Genomic DNA, 15920 nt, shown 5'->3' on the forward strand with positions numbered 1-15920 from the left:
TTATCAATAATAATCTACTTAAGCTATAAATACGATAGCACAATTTACAACGTTCATCGTAATCTTTTACGTAAATGACGCTGGTTGATAGGATGTGCATCGTCATAATTTCGGATTAAGTAACATTTTCTAGAATATCGACCGCAGTTTTGTTCATGTTTACTGCAGGTTTATTCTCCATACCAATTTGTCGCGTGTTGGTTCAGTCAGACATGGACTTTCTTATAGTTAATCACAAAATCGTCAATTATATTGCATTAAACAGGCTTAACAACCTACACCGGTGAGTCCCGCCAGTTCGCAAATGATGCCTGCAAAGTCAGTCAGAGAGCGATCCTGAAGACCCTGGTCGAATTGCTGAGAAGAAAAACACATGAAACATTTACCACTCGTTAGTTCAACCTGTTATCACGAACTATAATTCGTCACATGCTTACTCCGTTGAAAACGATGGTAGGAATAAATGCCGGAGCGATCAGCTGCGTACGACGTTCGGCTTCCAGCTGAAGGGTCGTTCCCTGTGTACCTTCTACACACGTTTCGGCTGCGTTTAGATTAACTCCCGAACGGAATGCACACTGAGGATAATAAATATGTTCATCAATTATAAATCTATTAGATTAAGTAAACCACCACTTACCTCCCATCCACGTGGATCAGCAGTGAAGCTCATCTGGCATCCGACGTAGTTCACCTTAGCTTGTTGGTTTGGCAGCATACTGAGAATGCACGATTGAATCCGATTTCCTTCGCACTCTGCTGGACCGTGCTGGCAAATGAAGCTTTGACCATTGTTGACACTCTGCAAAGTAATGTGGAATGAATATGGCAAATGTTGGGTAACGTACTGATTTCACACCCAGCGTATTGTTTGTGAGATGAATGGGACGGAAGCACTGCTTACGAAATTGCTGCAGCTATGTTCATCGACACCGGTAGTTGGTGTGTTATGTTTGAATTCAAACTCACATTGACCTTTCTAGTGCGTGGGAAGGCACCCTGATTACTTAATTACCGCTTGAGAAGAATTGAAAGTATTGCAGAAATAGTTAATGCGATCGTTAGGTGGAAGAACTCGAACAATGCTGTAAACTAGCTCCTAGTCTTACAAGTGATATTCATACACTGTTTAGTGAAGACACTTAAATACATACAGCTGCAAAAGCAAACCGATCTACACCGATCGTTAACTTGGTGAGACTTGTGACATAAATCCGGTTTTTTATAGCACAGACTAGCTCGCGGGAAATGTTATCTCAAGAACAATCGCATGCCTATGCTAACGGTCTGGTTCAGCTTAATTTATGTAGGCAAAACTCGAAATCTGCTCTCCAAAGGCGGCACAAAGAAGTTTGAAGCGAAACAGGTTTCGTGACGGGCGAACACTGACCACTGAATACAACTTGCCGTCACCTACGATTTCACAGCCATACAGATGACAGCAGATAGATCGTTTGTCATCAAAATTGTTTCGATTTGGCCTGCCGCCAGTACAGTTTTGGAGCCTTTCGCTTTTTATAACCCGATTTTCACTTCACTTACCTCTGCCTTGCCGAATGGAATGAAGTCAAGGGTGATGGCGTTGAGAAGAGTCGGATTCAATGTCAGCAGCTGATCCTGCACAAAGCGTACACTGTCCGGGCAAAGATGGGCATAGTAGATATCCACCGTAACCTACGCGTTCCACGGTCCGAAACCAGTCAATGACAAAATGTTAAAGACAACATCATCAGTGAACACTTCTTACACGATTTTGTAATGGTCGGTGTACTTACCGCCTGTACGTTCGCAGCGAATGCCGCCAGGATTAAGAACACTGCCAGAGATTGCTTCATGGTCGCAGATGTTGGGGAAATAAGATCACTGTTAATAGCAAAAAAACAAAACCCTGGACGTAAGTTCTGACCGGATGCAGCCCCAATCCGTTGCGTCTGAAGGTATCGAGCAGAATGCAGCCAAAGCGAGTCGTGCTAAATGGTTTTTCGCCTAGCGTTCACCCCTCCAAATCGTGAGCGATCAGCGATTTTTTGTGATTGCTGTTTGACCTGCACCAACACACAACGACCACGAATGCGACCGACGAGTGCGTTCTGAGCGGGCTCTGATGAGTGCGTGTAGCACGTGTCGTGGTAGTGTGCGTACTCTTGTGCAAGGTAGTTTGGTGGGACGTTCAGGTAACACGCGTATGGTGAGGCTTTTGGCTGGTAACAGCTGAGCAAGTTTGGGTGAAGCTGGCTTTTCTAGCGCTTCGGGAGTGTTCGTTTTGAATAGATGATGCAGACGCAGATATAAGTGCGTGGGAACAGATTTGCCGAGTTGAAAAGTTACCGAGAGATCATGGGTGAAGATTTAAAAATAATAAACAGTACGATCTTCAGAATTATTGTGAATTTGGAAGGCTTTGAGTGTTTCATTTAATCTTTATTACATTTGGCGTTGTAAGTACTGCCAGTTTTCAACGTTCCCATCATCCTTTTGTTTAATGGTCATGAACGTCAAGATATGATTTAAAATCGCATTTGTCAGCTTTACTCAAGTCCGTGCGACATTCAATCATGTACGTAAATCTCCTGTCGCGAACAATGATTGGTTCTTATCGTCTCAGGTGTGAACTCATTATCTACTCAGGTGTCACGGTATTGTCGGGGTCGGGACCACTTTTCCGGTAGTAGAGCGCCTGCCCTCGATAAGGGTGCGTTATCTAATCTAAAACAGGCAGTTAAAACCCAATTCTTTACTATCAAATTTCGTACATTGTGGTTGGACATTGACTTTTAGGCCATACTACTGTTGAAAGATTTTGCCTTTATCCAATGGCGTAATAGCTGGAGAATCTCGTACGTAGGTTCTACATACATCCAGTGCAGCAGCCGAAATACGAAACATACGATCGGCGATGTTTCACAGCTTAAAGCTGTGTGTTGTTGCAGTTTGGCAGCATCGATCGTTGCTGCACCCATTGATTGAAGCTGTCAGGAGTACAACTGGTTGAAAACATTTAACATTTTCAGTTTTTTATACTTACATGTTTAAAACAGGATGAAGTGAATATAGTACGGTTAATGGAATCCATTAGAAGGTCCATCTTTCCTAACAATACAGTCACTTTCTGGGCTGTATTATTGGGAATATACTCAAATGATTCAGAGGATGACTCTGAACTCGAACTCTGCCGCGTTTCTACACGATCAAAGGGTGTTTTGGTTGCCATGTTTGATAGAATAGCTTCGACTTTTTCTGATAACACAAATGATTCTGCAGATTGCACAACTAGTTTATCGAATACAAAGTTTAAACATTCTTTAATTTCCATGAAACATTGTACATTTTCTTCTATCGATGTTCCCGCTCGCGACTGCTTGACTGGATTTGCTGAGGGATTAGAAATGAGCCTTCGATAATAACGAATCAAGATGGGAATTGCACTGGTTAGTAACGGTTACCTGAAAGGCACGATAGAAACAAAATTATTGGGAGCATTGCTAATTTCAAACACAGACTTATGGCTGTACAATAGAGTGCATTACTTTTATAGTTCAGCAACTAGTTGAATGTCATTTTTCAAGTGAATTGTGTTGTGGAAAATATGAAGATATTCCTGTGATGTTTTACACAGCGTTCATACCAAACATTCTTGAAATTTTCGCTTCAATGCGCGTAGTTGAACAGTTGCTCAGGCGTGATAATGTAGCTATAATGTTGCAGTCTGTTTGCATACAGTTTTATGTGTTATCGTTCAAATGTTAACGATCCATTTCGTTCATTCATATCGATCGTTATTATTTATGTGCATGTATTTTAAAATGGTTGGGTTTTGACCTATTAATTGATGTAGGAAGATGGTGAGATTGAAAACACTTATTTTGATTTACTTGGAACAAACTTTGGTTTGTTGTAAGTCATTACCCTATTGCATTTGAATCAAACAAACATCAGGAAAAGTGAGAAAATGCTGATTGGTAAATGAAATTGCGCGCCACACATTTAAATTGTATAACACCCCTGCTGCTTTGTATACCAGTGGAGCATTCAAGCGTTATTTTCCTTCCTGCTCTATTGAAGCACTATGGGAGTGAAGGGTGGCCATACTACGCAGCACAAAACGTCAAACGTCAAAAACATTTGTTGTTAATTTTTTTGTTGGTTCCTGCTATCTGTGCTGGAAGAAAAAAGGGAAAAACGATCGTGATTCTAATCTATTTTCAATCAGAACCATATATTTTCAGTGAACAATCTACGTGTTATTTAAACATTCTGCTTGTGTGCTCGTTTCTTTTGTTCAAACTCCCTATTTTTTCCTGCATCCGATATACTACGCCAAAACAAAATGAAGAAAAAGGTTCGTAATGTTTGTTTTCTACGACTTGCCGTCATAACAGTAGCTTTCAAGGATAAGAATGATTCATACAAATACAATGGATTGCTCCATTCGTCTTGCAGGTGCTCCTGATGGGAAAGAGCGGATCTGGCAAGACCAGTATGCGATCGATTATCTTCGCCAACTACATCGCCAGGGACACACGAAGGCTGGGAGCTACAAGTGAATATCTCCGTTTCGGCACTAACTTCCGGTCCGATTTTAAACCATTTCTTTTCACCCTCCCCCGTAGTCGATGTCGAACACTCACATGTACGTTTCTTGGGCAACCTCGTGCTCAATCTGTGGGACTGTGGCGGCCAGGAATCGTTCATGGAGCAGTACTTCGCCTCACAGAAGGACAACATTTTCCGGAACGTGGAGGTGTTGATATACGTGTTCGATGTGGAAAGCCGTGAGCTGGACAAGGATATGCACTACTACCAGTCCTGCCTGGAGGCACTGCTCGTGAATTCGCCGAATGCGAAAATCTTCTGCCTCGTGCACAAGATGGATTTGGTCGCGGAGGAGCAGCGTGACATAATTTTCAAGGAGCGTGAGGAAGATTTGAAGCGTTGTTCGCGACCTTTGGAATGTACGGCTTTCCGAACGAGTATCTGGGACGAAACACTGTATCGGGCGTGGAGTAGCATCGTTTACCAACTGATACCGAACGTTAAGGCCCTCGAACATTCGCTGAACTACTTCGCAAACGTTGTGGACGCTGATGAGGTGCTGCTGTTTGAACGGGCAACATTTTTGGTAATTTCACACTGCCAGCGAAAGCAGCACCGAGACAGCCATCGGTTCGAGAAGGTGTCCAACATTATCAAACAGTTTAAACTGTCCTGTTCGAAGCTAGGTGCAAAGTTCTCCTCAATGGAGGTGCGCAACAGTGTGTTTGCGGCCTTTATAGACACGTTCACCAGCAATACGTACGTGATGGTGGTGATGTCCGATCCATCGATACCGTCTGAGGCAACGTTGATTAACATTCGAAACGCACGCAAGTACTTTGAAGAGTTGGAAAATCCAAACAGTACCACAGGTGGTAGCCATGGAAACAGCCACCATCTGCATCACGCAGCGATTAACCATGGTGGTCACGGGTTGGTAAACGGTGGTACACATCCGAATCATTATGCTGGAAGTGGTGGAGGCTATCACCAGTACGCTGGACAGCCGCAGCAGCAGCAACAGCAGCTCTACCAACAACAGCAGGCTCCTCACCTAACGCAATATCAAACCTACCACCATAATACGACAACGAACGCTTATCACTGATACCTGTACCGGAAGAAGTATTACTACTTCCGGTAAGCAAAACGAATACTAGGACGTGATCTTCCAGTAGCCTGATGCCGTGTTCCCTTCGCGGTCATTCGTTTAAAACTTTTGGTCAGGGAAACACACGCGTAACGTACCGATTCCAGACCCGGTCGAATGTTCGATGGCAAATTAGGAAGAGCAAACTTCACAACTAAGTCAGAAGCTGGTAACTTCTCTACTCACGTGATCAGCAGAATATCGGCAAGTTTTTCGTTTTTGTTTGTTTTGTTTGTTAGTTTTCCCTTACCCAGTTTCCAACTGATAGGCATCGCTACTCTAGCCTTGCGGAACGTTCCACAACTCTTGTTGAATACTGTGTTCCTGGTAATCTTGTTGTTGACGATATTAGTCATTTGCGAAGCGTATGATCGTGTGTGTGTTTGTTTGTTTTTTATTACTTTATAAGGATTACTGAAGATCCAATCGTTTTATGAAGGTGTTATAAATACATATTTGCTGAATTAGCTCCTGCTCGCCATATATATCCCTTAGTCTATTGAGCGATTAAATCAAATCCTTCCCGTTGGTGAATGTGTGCAATGATGAGTCGCCGCGGTTTCGTTAGCAACGCATCATTTGCCTGCGAGTGTCTTTGGTTTTTGGCAACGCGAAAGTTAAAAATTATCCCATTTAACTTTCGACCAGTACGACAGTTTAAAAAACGTCTATTCTCGACAATGTCTCGGAATTCCTCAATCACATGGACCAAAATATCCTCCACTTTCCCTCCATAAAATCTAATGCCGACGACGAAAAGGTGGAAGAGGTGTGGATCGAGGCAGTGGCCAGAACCTGGAGTAAATAGATACAATAACCCGAACAAACCGTATAATCAGCGGTACGTAAAATTGTATAAATGCTGGAATATAGTGTAGAGATGAAAATATCCAGTAAATGTTATTAATAAATAATGGAGCAAACATAAAAGAAGGAAAAGGCAGAGCAGAGAAGCTAGATGTAAACAGTAAAACAAAGCCAAACTGCAGAGAGAGGGTTTACGAATAAAACATTATTGATGCAATAAATGGGTTTTTGATATATTAGACATTGTATAACTAGCATACTGTACTGTGGGTTGTGGCAAACTTTCTGGCAAATTATTAATCAGATCCTGTTGTCATATCTCTAGGCACTTGCAACAACGATTGGTTTCTAGGATCAGGATGGATTGATTAGTGTCTTTGTTTATGAATGATGGCAGAAACGGAATCCATGCGCAACGGATGCAATTCTGTTTTGTTTTCTTCGTCTTCGCAATCAAATCATCATCATGCTTGGTGGGATACGTTCGCCTTCCAGTCCTTCCGTCCTGACAGCTGACCCAGTAAGTAGTGTCGAACCCTCCGGTTACCGATGGTATCAAATCTTATCAGCGTTTTATTCCGACTATCGCTAACAGTTAGTGCAGCAGTGCCTGTGGGGGAATACGCGGGTCCGGATTCGTTCGTGGTAAAATAGTTCGTTTTCAATTTATTTCGTTTATTTTTACGAGGTGGTTTGCGTGGAAAACAATCTCTTAATTAAATAAATTTCAAAAATACAATAGTGATCTCCGCGAAAACGCTTGCAGCTTTGTTATCATTATCCACCACTACTGTTCCGGTGTTTTAATATCAGTGGTTCTTCTACGATAGTAATAAGTAATAAGAGTAATATCTCACTAGGATTCTAACTAACTATCTGCCAAAATAATTTAATTTTCATATAGTGAAATCAATGAACGTATATTTTACGTACGAAATCGAGAGTGACCTTCGCTCGAGACTGGCCCCACACTCGCTGTTGCCTCGCGCAATCTTCCGTTCTTTTCTAGCACTTGGCAGGGCAAACTTTGCTACGGCTTCCAGCAAGCGTTTCGCGGTGTGCAACGAAAAGAGATAGTGGAAGCGACAGCTTGCTCCATCGCGGCTCCATTGCGCCGCCACGTGCAAATGACTGTGTGCGTGCAGGCGATTTACGCACTCCGTAGCATGTTTGTTTACCAGCCCGAGAGATTCTTGCGGTCCCCCATACTCACTTGCAATCCGTATCTTTATCCACTCTCTTTACGCGTTGAATGCGATGGCATCGTTTATGGGCCAAAAAGTTGGGGAGCATGTATGTGTGAACGGTTTGGAGCATTTTATACTGCTGTCGTGGTGGAACCGAACGATGATCGCGGATCGTGACGAATGATCACTGTTTATGATCGCACTATTTTTGCGTCCAGTGTCGCGTTTAATCGATCGTACGCTGTGAAGTCATCTAACGCTTCAAGTGTTCAGAAATGATGCTCTTATAAAAAGGTGTAGCCAATGCTGTGGCCGACAAATATTTTCTTGATCTTTATTATAAACTATTATTAAACTCGTAACCGAAGGAGCAGACCTTTTCACGTTGGCTGTTGGATCCAGACTGAGTTGTGCAGACTGCTAACGCTGCACGGTCTGTATGTGTGTTGTATCCGTGAATACAATCCCTTGCATTGTTTTCAGTGCAACTGCTTGCGCAGTTGCGCTTGTAAGGACGGGGAACTGTATTCCAGGAATTGCTGTCGTTGTTGGGGATTGCGACTGTTCTCTATGTGCTATTGTCCTCTCTTGTTCTCTATGTGCTGATGCGTCTGGGAGTTGTGGCCGGTTCGCCACAATACTCTCCCCTATGTTTTTAAGAACCTGAGTGGGATCCTCACGTGTCGTCCTGAGGATGTAGTGCGAGGTTCCAGTGAAGGTTTACCAGGAATATCTTGCTGTTGTTCGTTATGTACGAATGCTGCTTTAAGACGGTCGATGGATATGGATGAACTTTTTCCGTTGATGTCTACTATGAAATATTTCTTTTTTCGCCGAATGACGCGGTAGGGTCCATCGTAGGGTGGAGTTAAAGGCGGTTTGATGGCTCCGGTTCGAATAAAGACATGTGTGCAGGTTTCCAATGATTTTTGGACAAAAGGTCGCTGTGTAGAATGATGGGAGGTGGAAGTTGGCTTAAGCTTTGCCATTGTCTTTTTTAGATTTTCAACGAAATCTGTTGTTGGCTTGGTGCTGGAGTTTTCGTTGGTGGCAAAGAATTCCCCTGGTAGTCTAAGCGATGTACCGTAGGTTAATTCAGCTGCAGATGCTCCTATGTCGTCTTTGCATGAAGTTCGCATTCCGAGTAATACTATTGGTAATGCTGATGTCCAACTGGGGGTGTTGTGACATTTCAAAGCTGTTTTGAGCTGGCGATGCATGCGTTCTACATGTCCATTTGCTTGAGGATGGTACGGTGTAGTACGCAGATGGTTTATTCCAAGAAGATAGAGAAGTTCTTTGAAGAGTTCGGATTCGAATTGTCTGCCTAAGTCTGTTGTTAGCTTGCTTGGTACGCCAAATCTGGCGATCCAACCGTTGACAAACGCTTTTGCTACTGTTTCGGCAGTGATATTTGGAATTGGCATAGCCTCGGGCCATCTGGTAAACTTGTCTATTATGGTAAGACAATATTGATTTCCCTCAGATGGTGGCATAGGTCCAATAATGTCCATATGAATGTGTGTGAACCTATTGTCTGGCATGGCTATGTGTTCGATCGGTGATCTGTTGTGACGTATTATCTTCGACTTTTGACATGGAATACAGTGCATTACAAAATGTTTGCAATCACGCCGTATTGCTGGCCATACGTATGAGTCGGATACGAGTTTTGTTGTCGATCGAATGCCAGGATGAGATGCACCATGAAACTTTGATATGATCTGCCTGCGAAACTCTTTTGGAATGAAGGGTCTGATTTTCTGGGTGGATATGTCGCAGAAAATTGGTGTCGATGTTAGATGCGTTTGGAATGTCTTTAAGCAAAGCGATGTGTTCGGGTCTGTCAAAAGATGTTGTAACTCTGGATCTGTTCGTTGCTTTACTGCTAGGTCTTCGAAATCTATTGGCTGATTATCGATGGATTCTAAACGGCTTAACATGTCTGCTACTTGATTTTTTGCTCCGGAAATGTGTCTGATGTCCGTGGTGTATTCGCTGATGAAGCTTAAGTGACGTTGTTGAGTTGGACTTGCACGTTCCGGACGTTGTTGGAAAGCTGTAACTAATGGTTTATGATCGGTAAAGATGCAAAACTCACGACCGACGAGATGATCTTTGAAGTATTTCACAGCTTCGTATATTGCGAGAAGTTCTCGATCGTAAGTGCTGGCTTTCTGTTTGCTTGCGCTCAGCTTACGAGAGAAGTACGCTAGTGGTTGACGTTCATTTTTCCAAATTTGGTGCAATACAGCTCCGATTGCGTTGCCAGATGCGTCTACTTCCAACGCTAATTTGGCATCCGCACAGGGGTGAGCGAGTAGAGTTGCACTAGCTAAATCTTGCTTGCATTGGTGGAAAGCTTTTGTTGTATCTTCGTCCCATGTCAATGGTGTATTGTCGTTGCGAACATTTCCTTGCATCATGTTTTGGAGGATTTGTTGGTTCTTCGCTGCGTGCGGTATGAAGCGACGATAGAAGTTTATGGTTCCCAGGAATCGTTTTAACTGTCTGGCTGTTGTTGGCTGTGGGAAATTTAATATGGCTTCTACCTTCCTTTTTGATGGTTTGATTCCTTCAGCAGTAATCAAATGTCCGAGAAATATTACTTCATTAAGTCCGATTTGACATTTAGCTGCGTTGATGGCTAGTTCATTTTCCTTTAAACGTTGAAAAACCTTACGAAGATGTTCTTTGTGCTGTTCAATGCTGCTAGAAGCGATGCACAAGTCGTCGACGTAAGGGAAAACAAAATCTAGATCGCCTAAAATGTCGTGAAGATGTCGCTGAAGTGTCTGACCTGCATTTCGGAGTCCGAACGTCATGAATTTAAATTCGAACAATCCGAATGGTGTGGTGATAGCGGTTTTTGGAATATCTTCTGGTGCGACCGGAATCTGGTGATAAGCGCGTTGTAGATCGATGCACGAGAATATTGTCTTGTTGTGGAGAATGTTTGAAAAGTCCTGGATATGAGGTATTGGGTATCGATCTGGAACTGTTATAGCGTTTAAGCTCCTGTAATCGCCGCAAGGACGAAATGTTCCATCAGCCTTCTTGACCAGGTGTAGAGGACTGGCCCAAGAACTCTTGGAAGCTTGGCAGATTCCTTGTTCCATTAAGAATCTAAATTCAGCTTTCGCTGCTTCCAGCTTATCAATGGGTAAACGACGTGGACGACAGAAAACAGGTTGGCCAGTAGTAATAATTTGGTGAACAGTTTTTGCACTTGTTTGTTTGCGATTGATATTAAGCATGGTGATGTCTTTGTACTCACTTAATATTTCCGCAAATGGTGATGTTGAATCATACGATTTGATGACTGGCTCGGAAACGCTGCTGATGTTTGATATCTCTAATCGTGTGGTGTTATCGATGATTTTGTTTCGTCGTATATCTACCAACAGATCGTGGTGGCTTAAAAAATCAGCTCCGATGATGGGTGATTTTACATCTGCTATGGTGAATAACCAGGTGAACGGACGACGCAGGCCAATTTTGAGTGTAAGACGTTTTGTGCCGAACGTTGCTATTTTTGTTCCGTTTGCTGCGAAAAGATGTTCTGATGAAGGATTATCGCGTTCCTTTAGTGTTGGCGGAATAACGGAAACGTCTGCACCTGTGTCAATCAGGAAGTTTTGGTGTGAAGCTTGGTCCAAAATATGAATACGGTTTACCTGTTCAAGTTTAGTGCAGCTAGGCTGCACACCACTTAGTTTTTTGGAACCGAAGTGAATTGGCACTTTTTTTCTGGATTTTGATGATTCTCACACTTCTTTGCTGCACTACCATAGCGGCGATGGTAGTAACAGATGAAATAATCACGCTCTCGAGACTGGCTGCGATAATTTCCGTTGTGTCTCCCCGGATGACTGTTTCGTCGATTCCATGGGCGCCGATGCTGCTCTCTTAGTAGATGATCAAATTTCTTGCTTAAGGCGGCGATTTGCGATTCCAGTGATGTTTGATGTTGGATAGGTGATGTAACTTGTACGGAATCTATTTCGTTTCGGGGGGCTTCCATGATCTTATCGGCAACCTGGGCTTGTTCGTCTAAGGTAGCCGTGGACATGGCTGCAAGAATAGAACGAACTGTCGATGGTAATGCTCGCATCCAAATATTGGCCAGGATTTTGTCACTGCATCCTACTCCACCAGTACGTCGCATCTGTGTGAGGAGCGAACTAGGTTTTTGATCACCCAAAGTTACTCCTTCTAACAGGGTGGAAATGCGCTTTGTTTCAGATGGGTGGAAATGAGCCACGACGTCGGTTTTCAGTGTGGAGTATCGGGTCTGGGTTGTCATTTCAGCACAACGAGAAATGGTCGAATATACATGCTTCGCTCGAGTGCCAAGTGCTACTATTAGAGCGTTGAATTTAGTTTTGTCTGCTTTTATGCCGTTCACTTCAAACGCTGCTTCGAGGCAGACAAACCATACATCCACGTCATCGCCGTCGAATGGTGGATAGTTTATCTTTAGCAACTGTAGCTGCGGAGAAACTTCATCCTTAGTCAATGTATTTTCCGGATTTTTCGTCGCATTTTGGGTGTCCTCTTGGCTCGTTGATTTGGTTTCCGGATTCATTTTCACACGTCAGGTTACTGGCAGCGTGGTTTCGCGGGTACACGGTTGTGTTTGTCGGGCGCGGGACGTGTTTTTTTTTTGTCGGGCGCGGAGCGCGATACGCGAGTTGGCTCGTTGAACGCACTGCGAGGGTGCTGCGTGGGGCACCGTTCGTAAGGATTGCCACGTGAAACACAGGATCACTACTATAATATCGTGGAAGATCAACTATGTAGCTTGTCGGGGAACACTAATAAAGTTTGTCAGGGGTCACCAATGTAGCCAATGCTGTGGCCGACAAATATTTTCTTGATCTTTATTATAAACTATTATTAAACTCGTAACCGAAGGAGCAGACCTTTTCACGTTGGCTGTTGGATCCAGACTGAGTTGTGCAGACTGCTAACGCTGCACGGTCTGTATGTGTGTTGTATCCGTGAATACAATCCCTTGCATTGTTTTCAGTGCAACTGCTTGCGCAGTTGCGCTTGTAAGGACGGGGAACTGTATTCCAGGAATTGCTGTCGTTGTTGGGGATTGCGACTGTTCTCTATGTGCTATTGTCCTCTCTTGTTCTCTATGTGCTGATGCGTCTGGGAGTTGTGGCCGGTTCGCCACAAAGGTTCTCGGAGCTCGTGAGTGTGTATTTTATTTATAAGGTATCATCGTATAGTGCTAATTTAATGTTTTGTAATATGCTCATCGGTCAAGGTAATTGTTGCTAACGAGTTGGGGAAACGATGCTTACGTTTCGGTGACCCGAGCTCAAGCTACGTGTCAAAGTGTTACCAAGTGTCGCGTTTCTCCGGACGATCCTCCGATATTACATCGCAAATACACCGACAAAATTTGGTGGAAACTGCCACCAAAAGGAGGCAACAAAACCAACACCCATCAGTCATCATCAACCGGTGCAGTCATGGAACGAATATTGCGTGGCGTTATGCGTTATCGGCATACGACGCGAGAACAAATGGTGCAGGAGTTTCGGAAAGTTCGTGACAATCCTCAGGTAGGTATCATAATTTCAACGGCTTCAAACCGATAGTAAAGCGAGCTAATCATTCTGTTCTCTTCGTCTAGCCAAAAGCCGTCTTTTTCACCTGCATGGACAGCCGGATGATACCGACCAGGTTCACGGAGACACACGTCGGCGATATGTTTGTGGTACGAAATGCGGGCAATCTCGTACCGCACGCAGAACACTTTCAGGACGAATATTTTAGCTGTGAACCGGCGGCCTTGGAGTTGGGCTGTGTTGTAAATAACATCAAGCACATCATCGTGTGTGGCCACAGTGATTGCAAGGCGATGAACTTACTGTATCAGCTAAAGGATCCGGAATTTTCTTCGTTGGTAGGTGTACGAAAAAAATATTCATACTTTACTGATCGTTTTAATGGATCTTTTATTTTCATTTTGCAGAAAAATCGTCGCATATCTCCGCTTAGGGCGTGGTTGTGCGAGCACGCCAATACGAGCCTGGACAAGTTTCAAAATCTCAAGGAGATCGGTCTGGACAAACCGTTGATATTTTCTTCCGAAACACCGCTTCGCAAATTTGTCGCATACATCGATCCGGAAAACAATTTTGCGATCGAGGATAAACTGTCGCAGGTTAACACACTGCAACAGATAGAGAACATTGCGTCGTACGGATTCCTAAAACGCCGGCTCGAATCACACGATCTCCACATCCATGCGCTGTGGTTTGACATCTACACTGGGGACATTTATTTCTTTAGTCGCAACTCGAAACGTTTCATTGCGATCGATGAAAGCTCGATCGAACGGTTGCTGGACGAGGTACGGCGGTACTATTCTTGATTCAGTTGTTGTGTATGTTTCGGGTGTTTCTGTTTAGATAGTTATAGATGTGCTATACGGGTTGAGAGATATCGCTTTTGTGTACAAAGTGTTGTTTTTTCTTTCTGCTAAAGGATAGGAAGATCCTTGCTTTGTATACAGTTGTTGGTGAAAGTCAGGTTTAGTAAGTGAATCGTGTTTGTAAAACAAGTGTTTGTTACGATATGTGTGTAGTCAAATGAGATAAAAGTGCAATGTATAAAATATATCCGCATAGTGAAATGTTTTGCTAAAAAACAACTAAAATTTGAACTTGTCTTTCCATTTTGAGGCACTGATAACGATCAAAATTCTCTATTTAAAGGTACGGGAAGAACAAAGAAACCATTAAAAGTACAGCAGCACAATTCCGACGAAGGTAGACTAATAAAGCGTGTATATTTTTGTGTTCTAACTTCGCTTCGAATAAACCTTATTATATTTAAAAACGCCTAAACAGGCTTTGAAACGATTTTATATTATTTTAAATTACTCAAGGTAATGAGAAATAAGCACGTGTCAATCCGAGCCACGTTTTCGGCTGAAGAATGCATTTTCTATACATGCTACACGCATTGCATACCTTCAGGCGTTTATCAAACACAACCCTTAGCATCATGTTATACGTTACGCCTGCTGATTTGGGGACTCATTTTCGTATGTAAATCCCAGCACGTGATGCTGCACCTTGGTACGATCGGGGGATGCAGCTGTTTAGCTGTTGTAGCAGCAGGAATTGGAGTGGAAAAATGGGGGCCCTCACACGGTATCGTCTGCCCACGCCAAAAAGGAAAGAAAAATGGTCGCAAGGTTGTTTTGATGGATCGGTTCGTATGGAAATGGTACTGTGGTAGATGGGTTAAAGTAGCGCAACGGTGCTGTATTTTGTTAACAGTTTTGTTACTTGTCCATCGTGAAGATGTTCGTAAGCAAAGGCCGAGAAAATTTACTATTCCACGACAAGAAGCTAAGCTGATAGCGCATCTTGTTATGGTTTGCGAGGCAGATGTTATACGGGCTTGTTCTTTTCTTTTGCGCCTCTTCTAATATCATGTCGTTTGATGGGGAAGGAAAGCTCCTGGTGGTACAGTGGATATCGTTTGTCTAGCTTCTTCATATACAGTAGCTACATTCCACGTCGCGCACGGGAGGGCTAAAAGAGGTGGGAGGCCGGAATTTATGCAGGCTTCACACAGCTGCTGCTACTGGGGTGGTGCATGGTTGTTGTGACGATGAAACATTGCATCGTTGCTGCAGTGTGTCGCTCGCATCCAGCAGACGGATGCCAAATGAAGCCATCGCAATGGAACTTCCTTTGATACTCCCTTTCTCCCGTGCTCCCGTCCAGATGACGGTGCAGAAGATGTGCGTTGTCAACACTCTTTCCAACTATTTTTGCATGCCCGCTTACACGTTCGTGCCTGGCTGCCGTTTTAGACGGTACTCACGGAGTATCCAGCATACAACCACATCAACCCTGCGCCAGCCCGTGCACTTGCGGCTGCGCTATGGGTTGGCCCGCATGTGGTTTCCACCCCATTTTTTCACCCTCCCCGTTGTCGCGGCAGATCATAGCCCGGGAATCCGGACATGGAGCGCTCTCGTAGCGCTCTCGGGCAATGTGGGTCACTTGCGATTTCGTGACCAACTTTTTCCAACATGAAGCAGCACCAGTAGACGCTGGGTAGTGTGAGAGAAAGAGAGGAAGACCGCGTGAAAGAGCAGGACAGAGTGAAGAAGAAAACAAGTTGTCAGACGGTCGGAAAAATGGGGAGCTTGTAAAAGCGGCATTGCGGCCGGAACGCGTGAATCGAGGAAAAACGTTCGAAGG

General features: G+C 43.8%; 4 protein-coding genes across 5 annotated transcripts; 2 read left to right on the forward strand and 2 right to left on the reverse strand.

Annotated features, from left to right (window-relative positions):
- Positions 1 to 180: 180 nt before the first annotated feature.
- LOC128297096 (GILT-like protein 1) lies at positions 181 to 2061 on the reverse strand. Its single transcript, XM_053032660.1, has 5 exons — positions 1776 to 2061; positions 1543 to 1674; positions 641 to 802; positions 438 to 578; positions 181 to 357 (listed from the first exon to the last, which is right to left on the reverse strand). Exons 1-5 carry the CDS (start codon positions 1833 to 1835, stop codon positions 268 to 270), a joined length of 585 nt encoding a protein of 194 aa, XP_052888620.1. The 5' UTR covers positions 1836 to 2061; the 3' UTR covers positions 181 to 267.
- Positions 2062 to 2774: 713 nt separating this feature from the next.
- Positions 2775 to 3480, reverse strand: LOC128299377 (uncharacterized). The gene is made up of 3 exons (XM_053035324.1): positions 3444 to 3480; positions 3026 to 3372; positions 2775 to 2969 (listed from the first exon to the last, which is right to left on the reverse strand). The coding sequence occupies exons 1-3, from the start codon at positions 3478 to 3480 to the stop codon at positions 2775 to 2777; spliced, it is 579 nt and encodes a 192-aa protein (XP_052891284.1).
- A 692-nt stretch (positions 3481 to 4172) lies between these two features.
- Positions 4173 to 6729, forward strand: LOC128310124 (ras-related GTP-binding protein A). Its single transcript, XM_053046675.1, has 3 exons — positions 4173 to 4339; positions 4441 to 4540; positions 4611 to 6729. The coding sequence occupies exons 1-3, from the start codon at positions 4328 to 4330 to the stop codon at positions 5639 to 5641; spliced, it is 1143 nt and encodes a 380-aa protein (XP_052902635.1). The 5' UTR covers positions 4173 to 4327; the 3' UTR covers positions 5642 to 6729.
- A 1043-nt stretch (positions 6730 to 7772) lies between these two features.
- On the forward strand, positions 7773 to 14475 carry LOC128309864 (beta carbonic anhydrase 1). 2 transcript variants are annotated; one of them, XM_053046347.1, is made up of 5 exons: positions 7773 to 7971; positions 12867 to 12883; positions 12956 to 13256; positions 13328 to 13600; positions 13670 to 14475. In XM_053046347.1, exons 3-5 carry the CDS (start codon positions 13164 to 13166, stop codon positions 14069 to 14071), a joined length of 768 nt encoding a protein of 255 aa, XP_052902307.1. In that variant the 5' UTR covers positions 7773 to 7971; positions 12867 to 12883; positions 12956 to 13163; the 3' UTR covers positions 14072 to 14475. The 2 variants fall into 2 exon arrangements, with proteins under 2 accessions (XP_052902307.1, XP_052902308.1); XM_053046348.1 differs by having other exon boundaries at positions 12867 to 12879.
- Positions 14476 to 15920: the final 1445 nt, after the last annotated feature.

The sequence above is a fragment of the Anopheles moucheti genome, chromosome 2, assembly GCF_943734755.1.
Source record: "Anopheles moucheti chromosome 2, idAnoMoucSN_F20_07, whole genome shotgun sequence".
In the NCBI taxonomy this organism is placed as follows: Eukaryota; Metazoa; Arthropoda; class Insecta; order Diptera; family Culicidae; genus Anopheles; species Anopheles moucheti.

Excerpts from the sequence above, each read along its gene's own strand:
- LOC128297096 (XM_053032660.1), bottom strand. The coding sequence starts at position 1,835 with ATGAAGCAATCTCTGGCAGTGTTCTTAATCCTGGCGGCATTCGCTGCG. Across the intron at positions 803-1,542 it reads TTCCATTCGGCAAGGCAGAG|AGTGTCAACAATGGTCAAAG; the intron begins GTAAGTGAAGTG and ends ATTACTTTGCAG. Across the intron at positions 358-437 it reads CTACCATCGTTTTCAACGGA|CAATTCGACCAGGGTCTTCA; the intron begins GTAAGCATGTGA and ends TTTTCTTCTCAG.
- LOC128299377 (XM_053035324.1), bottom strand. The coding sequence starts at position 3,480 with ATGCTCCCAATAATTTTGTTTCTATCGTGCCTTTCAG. Across the intron at positions 3,373-3,443 it reads GTTTCTATCGTGCCTTTCAG|CAAATCCAGTCAAGCAGTCG; the intron begins GTAACCGTTACT and ends CTAATCCCTCAG. Across the intron at positions 2,970-3,025 it reads CTTCATCCTGTTTTAAACAT|CTTCAATCAATGGGTGCAGC; the intron begins GTAAGTATAAAA and ends TACTCCTGACAG.
- LOC128310124 (XM_053046675.1), top strand. Across the intron at positions 4,541-4,610 it reads ACGAAGGCTGGGAGCTACAA|TCGATGTCGAACACTCACAT; the intron begins GTGAATATCTCC and ends CCTCCCCCGTAG.
- LOC128309864 (XM_053046347.1), top strand. The coding sequence starts at position 13,164 with ATGGAACGAATATTGCGTGGCGTTATGCGTTATCGGCATACGACGCGA. Across the intron at positions 13,257-13,327 it reads AAGTTCGTGACAATCCTCAG|CCAAAAGCCGTCTTTTTCAC; the intron begins GTAGGTATCATA and ends CTCTTCGTCTAG. Across the intron at positions 13,601-13,669 it reads ATCCGGAATTTTCTTCGTTG|AAAAATCGTCGCATATCTCC; the intron begins GTAGGTGTACGA and ends TTCATTTTGCAG.